The sequence below is a fragment of the Erpetoichthys calabaricus genome, chromosome 1 (genome assembly GCF_900747795.2).
Source record: "Erpetoichthys calabaricus chromosome 1, fErpCal1.3, whole genome shotgun sequence".
Classification (NCBI taxonomy): Eukaryota; Metazoa; Chordata; class Cladistia; order Polypteriformes; family Polypteridae; genus Erpetoichthys; species Erpetoichthys calabaricus.
The window spans coordinates 335,745,918-335,754,476 of NC_041394.2; the positions used below are offsets into that span (position 1 = coordinate 335,745,918).

Consider the following 8,559-nt stretch of genomic DNA (forward strand, 5'->3'; position numbering starts at 1 on the left):
AAACTGGAGGGAGCACTTTTGAAGACACCCTTCTATCTAGAATGATGACAAGGAGGTCAAACAACACAAAAATATCTGTGTTATTAACAAAATAAATACTAGAGGAATATCACTAAAAAGCACAAGTACAAGGATAAAACAACAAACCTCTGGCTCAGTTGTGTTGGTGCTGATGTGGTGGCCTGGCCACTTGTCCATTGAAAGAACTTCTGTAAGCACTTGTTTCAAACTGATTTCATGTGCTCTCTTCATATGTGTAATACATGTGTGTGTGTTTATTTGATGTATACAGTATGTGTGTGTGTATACTCTATGTGTGCATGTATGTAATTTACAGTTCATATGTACATACACTACCAGTCAAAAGTTTTTGTGGCAATGCACACACGTTTAATGTCAGAATGTTTCATGAAATGAAGGCATCGAACAAATCAAACAATGGAAAATAAAAAGGTTAGGTCAAGGAATCATTAAGTGTACAACATTTTATTCCAATTTTTGATTCATCAAAGTAGCCCCCTTTTGCTGATCTAACAGCCAAACTGTGGTAACCCTTTTGATTCAGAATGACAGTCACTCTGTGCAAGTCACCAACTCTGCCTCCAGAAGCAGAACCCCAAGACCACCACAAATCCTCCTCCATGTTTGACAGCTGGTGTCACACACTGAGGAACCATCCTGTCACTAACTCGACGGCATACAAACACCCTGTGTGGTGAACCAAAGATTTCAAATTTGGATTCAACAATCCATAAGACTTTCATTTAGCTTGCAGTAGTCCACAGCTAATATTTCCAGGCCCTATTTTCCCTTTAAGGAATGGCTTTCTAACTGCCACTCGCCCTGTCAAACCTGCAGCACAAAGTCCCCTCTTCACAGTACAAACTAACATTTGCTGTGCTGTTAGGCTGTGCCTGAAGCTGTTGTGCTGTGATAAGTCTATCACTCAAGCTGATGACCCTCAGAAACTTGTCTTCTGATTGGGTGGTCACTTTGGCTCTGCCAGATGACTTCTTATCAGAATTTCTTCCAGTTTCCAATTGCCTTTGAATTGTGTAGGACACCACTGTACTCACTAAAACTTTGAATTTTTTTTTTGCAATTTCTCTAAATGAAAGGCCCACACTTCTAAAGGCCATAATGCTCTGTCTCATTTCATTTCTTACTTGCCATTATCACTGGAATATTGTCCAAGTAGTACTTCACAGGGTGTAGTAACACAGTCTGCTCCAACGACTCTGCTTTAATACAGACAGAGGGTTTTAAGTAATCAACAGAAGTTGGAACACCTGTGCAACTCGCAAGGCTTTATTTACTTTAACTGCTGCAAAACATCTGTAGGTTGCAACCTATTAGTTGTTCCCATTTTAGGTCAATCAATGCATTTCAAGTGATTACATTTAAAGGGAAACTGGAAAAACGTATAACTTGTGTGAGTGAGTGTGTGTATGCATGTGCACATATATGCACATGCATACACACACATAAACGAAAGACCCGTGCGTGTAAGGAGCAGTCCGCTCTGCTCATTCTCAACCACAGCCACTCGATGGAGTATGCGTGTACCTCACTTCTCACTATGAAAGACCTGTATGCAGCAAACGACACTGCACGACAATGACATTGTGCTAATGACACAGATGAAGAGAGACAACATTTGAAAGGAAGCAAATGCCATGGCTCAACAACATGCAAGTGAAACACCTCAGCAACGGAGAGCAAGCGTGAACTCTTTACTAAAAACATTGTCTGTCTGGATGTATTTTCTCGAGACAAAGACTAATAGGACTCATATGCCAGCGATATGGCTAAGATGTATCGCCAGTGTCTTCTTATGAAAGTCAATGGAACAGCTAGCACAGGTGGGTCCATGTCCTCTGCTCTGGATAATTCTTAAAAGTTAGCTGACACCTCTCCAAGTTCACAAATATAGTAAAACTGCTAGGGAGTCTTCAGGTTTAGTTTGTTTAATCCCAAAGAATGAATATAATATATATATATATACTGTGTGTGTGTGTGTGTGTGTGTATGTGTATATCTATATAAATAAAAATGTAAATGTTCGTTTGTTCAAAACCTTAAATCTCCGAAAGTTCTTCACCGATTGTTTTGAAATTTTGACACATCGTTGCATTCGAATACGCGTGTGTTTTTATATACATATTATATAGGTGTCACACCTGTGACAGGTAAAAACATGCTTTTTTAGAAAAACAGCGCCATCTGTTGGATGTAAAAGCAACACAGGTAAAAACATGATTTTGTTGAATAACAGCGCCATCAGTTGGACGTAAAAGCAACACACGCTATACTAAATATTTTACAATTCCATTTCAATGTTTCCAATTTACGATTTTAACTCATTAAATTGATCAGATACATTTGTAAGTACGTGAATAAAGGGAGCGACATGGCAGTTTTTGGCGTGCAACCAGAAAGAAGTGATAGGAATAGGGTCATACATATCGATGAAATCGCACAGTATCAGGCTGGAAGATACATAAGCAGCAATGAAGCTGTATGGCGAATTCTTTCATTTCCCATACATGAACGAAGTCCAGATGTTGTTCACTTAGCAGTACATCTAGAAAATGGACAACGCCTTTATTTTACAGCTGCAAATGTGCAACAAATAGCCCTGAATCCACCGGCTACAACATTAACTGCTTTCTTCACGTTATGTCAAAATGACGCGTTTGCAAAAACACTGCTGTATTCGGAAGTGCCTACGTATTACACATGGAATGCGAGTAGAAAATCATTTCAACGACGCAAACGAGGAGAGCGAGTCGACGGACAACCTGGCATATTCAAAGAAACTACGATAGGCAGACTGTACACCGTGCATCCCAATCAAGATGAATGCTTCTTTGTTCACATGTTGTTGGTAAATGTGCCCGGTCCAATGTCTTTCCAGCAACTGAGAATTGTCAACGGCGTTACACATGCCACTTTCTACAGTGCATGTCAAGCTCTGAATTTATTGGAGAACGACCGACACTGGGATGTATACATTAATGACGCGTGCAACACGTCACATCCAAATCAAATTCGTGCATTGTTTGCAATCATATTGACCGCCTGCTCTCCTTCATCTCCAACACAGTTATGGGAGAAATATAAATCGCAAGGAAATTTCAAATATGAACATGGATTTCACAGCAGAAATCTACAACGAAGCATTGATAATGATTGAAGATTTGTGCTTAGAAATCGCGAACAAAGTTCTCACTCAATTGGGAATGTCATCACCGAATCGATCTGCTGCTGCTTCGTTCGATGTAGAATTGCGTCGTGAACAAAATTACAACACGGGTGATCTTTTGTCGTATTTGCAATCAAATATTCCTAAGCTAACGCTTCAGCAAAAAGGCATTTACGATCAAATAATGCAAACTGTCAATAACGGGGTTGGAGAAATCTTCTTCTTAGATGCGCCAGGAGGAACTGGTAAAACGTTCCTAATTAGATTGATTCTGGCAGCAATTCGATCCCAAAATGACATAGCCTTAGCTCTTGCTTCGTCCGGAATAGCTGCGACATTGCTACCAGGTGGAAGAACTGCTCATTCTGTTTTGAAATTGCCATTGAACATGCAATTCATTGAAACTCCCACGTGCAACATTTCCAAAGCATCCAGCATGGGAAAAGTATTGCAGAAATGCAAACTTATTGTTTGTGATGAATGCACAATGGTGCACAAAAAATCGCTCCAGGCTCTTGATCGATCATTGCAAGATTTGCGTGTAAACATCAGACCATTCAGACAATGGAACAACAAAAAATACTGTATACCCGCAAGCATTGTGAAATTAAACATATTAGAAACGTGCGCTTTCTCTTTTCTTTCTTTTCCATTTAACCAGACTGAGCCACAGCTATGCGTGGCCGGGTACAGCTAGTATATATTATATATACTTGCTGTCCCATGCAGCCCCACCGGCTCCCTACTCTTGACGTCACGCTTCCCCCTCTCCTCTGCCCGCAGCCTCTGTCTCAGATTAGCACGAATATATCTCTCCTGCAAGTGAACTATGATTCACAAAATCAACTGGAATGTTCAATCAAATCACAGATTAAAAAAACAATCTAAATCCATTAAGTAGTTCTTTCGTGAAAAGTGGACAGACATAAAGACAGATGTTGGATTTTATATAATATAATTATATTAAATATAAATATTTGGACAGAGACCACTTTTTTCTAATTTTGGTTCTGTACATTACCACAATGAATTTTAAATTAAACAACTCAGATGCAGTTGAAGTGCAGACTTTCGGCTTTAATTCAGTGGGGTGAACAAAACGATTGCATAAAAATGTGAGGCAACTCACATTTCAAAAACGGAGTTTACCGCACATGCATTTATTGGTTACTTTGTTAATGTATATATATTTAACTGTCTGCTTATTTAAAAGAATAAATTTACCCCAGGAGTCAAAAACATTCTGTCCAGCCCTTGTACAAAAACTTAGACAAAGCTGGGGTATCACCTTGGTAACCCCATGTACTTTTGGAACTGTGAGAGGAAAATAGCACGACTTTACAGACAGGAGTCCAATGCAGAACTCTACTTACTTTGTTACTTTGTAAAAAAAAAAAAAAAAATATTAACTGCTGATGATATAGATTGTTTTGTCTGTGCTGAAATTCCAAACAGAGAAACTTATCCTGATCTCATTAAAAAGATTCAGCATACTGGGACTCGCAAGATTACAAATATTGTTTTTACAGAAGTTCTGAAATAAAAGTGAAACTAATGAAATAGCAACAATAAAAGAAAAAAGAATCTTAAAAGTGTGTATCCGGAAAACCAAATACGGGGGTTGGCAAGCGAAGCCCCCTAGTGTGTGTGTGTGTGTGTGTGTGTGTATATATATATATATATATATATATATATATATATATATATATATATATATATATATAATATAACACTCTATTCAAAACAATGCTTAGTGATGGTCAGTGTTACTAATGAATCTCTAAAGGTTTACTGTCCGTTGTTTCTTTGGACACAGTTGCTGTGTTCAGGGTGCTCTCTCAGGCTTATATTGTCTGTGGTTCTTCTAGGCATCATTATCTCCAGGTTGTGTTCTGTAACTTTCTACTGTCCGAATTTCTGCATAGAAGTCACAAAATTCAAAACAGTTAAAGAAGGAGTTGTCACCTGTCTTCGATTCTCAATTTGCCTTTTTTCTTTTAAATAATAACTCCTATGGACTCCAAACTACATGCTCCTATCACTGTTCTTTTGCCTAGAGCTGCAGTTCTCATCTCTTGGTTGATATTTTTCTTGCAAATAATAATTCATTGAGTTTCTATGTTGCATTCATAACAATCTGTTAATGGAAGCAGATAATCCCAGCAACAAATACAATAAACTATCAGGTCTGTTGAAATCTAATTCCTGATATCTAATGTAGGAATTTGATGATTAATAATCAACAAGATGCCCACCCAAGAGGACACCATAATAATGTGGAATTTGAAGAAGAAAATTTAACTTTGTTAATTAATAATTGGTGATTAATCAAATAATTCAGTAAGGCTCCTATTTTATTTACCTTACCTTTCTGTGTTTCCGGCCTTTACAATTATATCAAACATAAAGCAGGGAGAGGCTGGATGCTTTTTGGTATTTTAAGTATTACTTTGTTTTGGCACAGATAAATAGTTTCATGATACCAAGTCTTTATGGATGATGCCCAATGTTGTGTAGAGTTGTTGTTGAAGGTTCAAGTAGAGGATTCTTCATATGTTGGATTGCACTGTTTTTCTGATCCTTGTCAGTGCTACGCTGCTGCAGGAATTAGCTATTTTAAACAGCAAACTTTTGTCAAACATCTTTCAGAACATTTAATTTTTGTGTAAAAATTGTGTATGTGTTAATTTTTACAGACTTGCAAGACCCTGGGAGCTTTTCTGTTTCTTCAATTTCTCAGACTTCTCCTTACCATAGATTACAGCAAATGGTGTTTGAAGAAACCTTAAATAAAACATCTACAGGATCAGACATTTCTATACCAGCCTCCTTGCAAAAAAGTTCCCACAGCAACACCACTCAACAACAGGTGAACAGTATAAATTTGGTTACAATGCATGTCTACCATGAGCAGAGAAAAAGTTATAAATGCAAATCAAAAAATGGAGATAATCAGAGGAGTTGTGCTACACAGAACACTCATTGTTGTTTTGATTGTGGCAAACAATTCTCAAGAAAGAGCTATCTGGAAAACCACAGAAGAATTCACACAGGAGAAAAGCCTCATTGCTGTTCTGATTGTGGCAAACGATTTTCAAGAAAAAGCAGCCTTAAGACCCATGCAAGAATTCACACTGGAGAGAAGCCTCATTGCTGTTTTGAATGTGGCAAGCAATTTTCTAGAAAGAACAGTCTTGAAACCCACAGCAGAGTTCACACTGGTGTGAAACCATATTGCTGTTCTCAATGTGGAGTACAGTTCACTTACTGGAACAGTCTTCAGAACCACACAAGAATTCACACTGGAGAGAAACCGTTTTGCTGTTCTGAATGTGGTAAACGGTTTTCTGACAGGAAACATCTCTATAACCATACAAGAATTCACACAGGAGAGAAGCCATACTGCTGCTCTGAATGTGGGAAACGATTCTCACAAATGAACATTCTTCAGACCCATACAAGAACTCACACTGGAGAGAAGCCATACCGCTGTTTTGAGTGTGGTAAACAATTCTCACAAGGGAGCAGTCTAAAGAGCCACATACGAACTCACACTGGAGAAAAGCCATATTGCTGTTCTGAATGTGGAAAGAGATTCTCCAGCAGAAGTGGTTTTCAGACACACTCAAGAGTTCACGCTGGAGAAAAAGAAACTGAGAAATCCAGGAACTGAATTTTTTTTAAAACATAATCAAAGATGATGACGAACACACTAAAGAAGCAAACTAAACACTGGTATGCAGTAGAAGACGCACAAAGGTAAAATTTGACAAGAAGTCTGATTATGCAAAGGTGCATCCTCTAAATTCTGACTGTTATACTCTTTCCATTTCTTAATGGTTGATTTAACTGGACTCCAATGGATATTTGGTAACTTGGATATTTTCTTTTCTCCATGCCCTGACTTGTGCTTTTCAAGCACTGTTTTGTGGAGTTGTTTGGAATGTTATTTTGTCTTCAATGTGTAAGTTATTCCATCATACTGACTCACTACAAGGTGGACATCTTAGATTACGGTCATTTAGACTACAGTCAACTGAAAAACCCTGGATTACGACAAAAGATCTCCATTGAATTAATTCTGTGATTTCTAAAACCAATTGGCTGCACCAGAAATGATTTAGGTTTGCCATACTAACAGGGGGAAATACTTGTGCAATCAATTATTTTGTTTTTTGCATTTGTTATTAATTTAGACCACTTTACAGAGATCTGTTTTCTCTTTGACATTAGTCTTTTTCTGTTCATCAGTGTCAAATTAAATCCACTGTGATTCAATGATGTATAACAATAAAATATGAAAACCTCAAAGAGGGTGGAAGCTTTTTGTAGACACTGTATGCCAATGTTACTACTGCTTCTATTTAACAAAATGTGATTGTTATTGATAGATAAATGAAATCTGTGATCACCGAAGACAAAGCTATCACTGGCTACAATAGACATTTCTGTGAATGTTATGTACAGTACACAGTACACGACACTGCAATTGTGGGCTGCATCAGGAGTGGGCAGGTGGAGAAGTATAGGAACCTAATCAAGGACTTTGTTAAATGGTGCGACTCAAACCACCTACAACTGAACATCAGCAAAACCAAGGAGCTGGTGGTGGATTTTAGGAGGACCAGGCCCCTCATGGACCCCGTGATCATCAGTGGTGACTGTGTGCAAAGGGTACAGACCTATAAATACCTGGGAGTGCAGCTGGATGATAAATTGGACTGGACTGCCAATACTGATGCTTTGTGCAAGAGAGGACAGAGCCGACTATACTTCCTTAGAAGGCTGGTGTCTTTCAACATCTGCAATAAGATGCTACAGATGTTCTATCAGACGGTTGTGGCAAGTGCCCTCTTCTATGCGGTGGTGTGCTGAGGAGGCAGCATAAAGAAGAGGGACGCTTCACACCTGGACAAACTGGTGAGGAAGGCAGGCTCTATTGTAGGCATGGAGCTGGACATTTTGACATCCGTGGAAGAGCGACGGGCGCTCAGCAGGCTCCTGTCAATCATGGAGAATCCACTGCATCCACTAAACAGTATTTTCTCCAGACAGAGAAGCAGCTTCAGTGACAGACTGCTGTCACTGTCCTGCTCCACTGACAGACTGAGGAGATCGTTCCTCCCCCACACTATGCGACTCTTCAATTCCACCCGGGGGGGTAAACGTTAACATTATGCAAAGTTATTGTCTGTTATACCTGCATTTTTATCACTCTTTAATATTGTTGTTTATCAGTATGCAGCTGCTGGAGTATGTGAATTTCCTCTTGGGATTAATAAAGTATCTATCTGTGTCACAAAGCAATGGAAATAAATCCATATTCAATGCATTAGCATCTGCAAAAGAGGCAG

At 38.7% G+C, this 8,559-nt stretch overlaps 1 protein-coding gene across 1 annotated transcript in view; it reads left to right on the forward strand.

Moving 5' to 3' along the window:
* The window catches only part of LOC114667487 (zinc finger protein 665-like), a 49,994-nt gene extending 42,399 nt beyond the window's left edge, over nt 1-7,595 (forward strand). Inside the window, exon 5 of the mRNA XM_051933074.1 lies at nt 5,902-7,595. Coding sequence (XP_051789034.1) covers nt 5,902-6,878 — 977 coding nt within the window. The 3' untranslated portion in view covers nt 6,879-7,595. The remainder of the gene's footprint in view (nt 1-5,901) is intronic.
* Nucleotides 7,596-8,559: the final 964 nt, after the last annotated feature.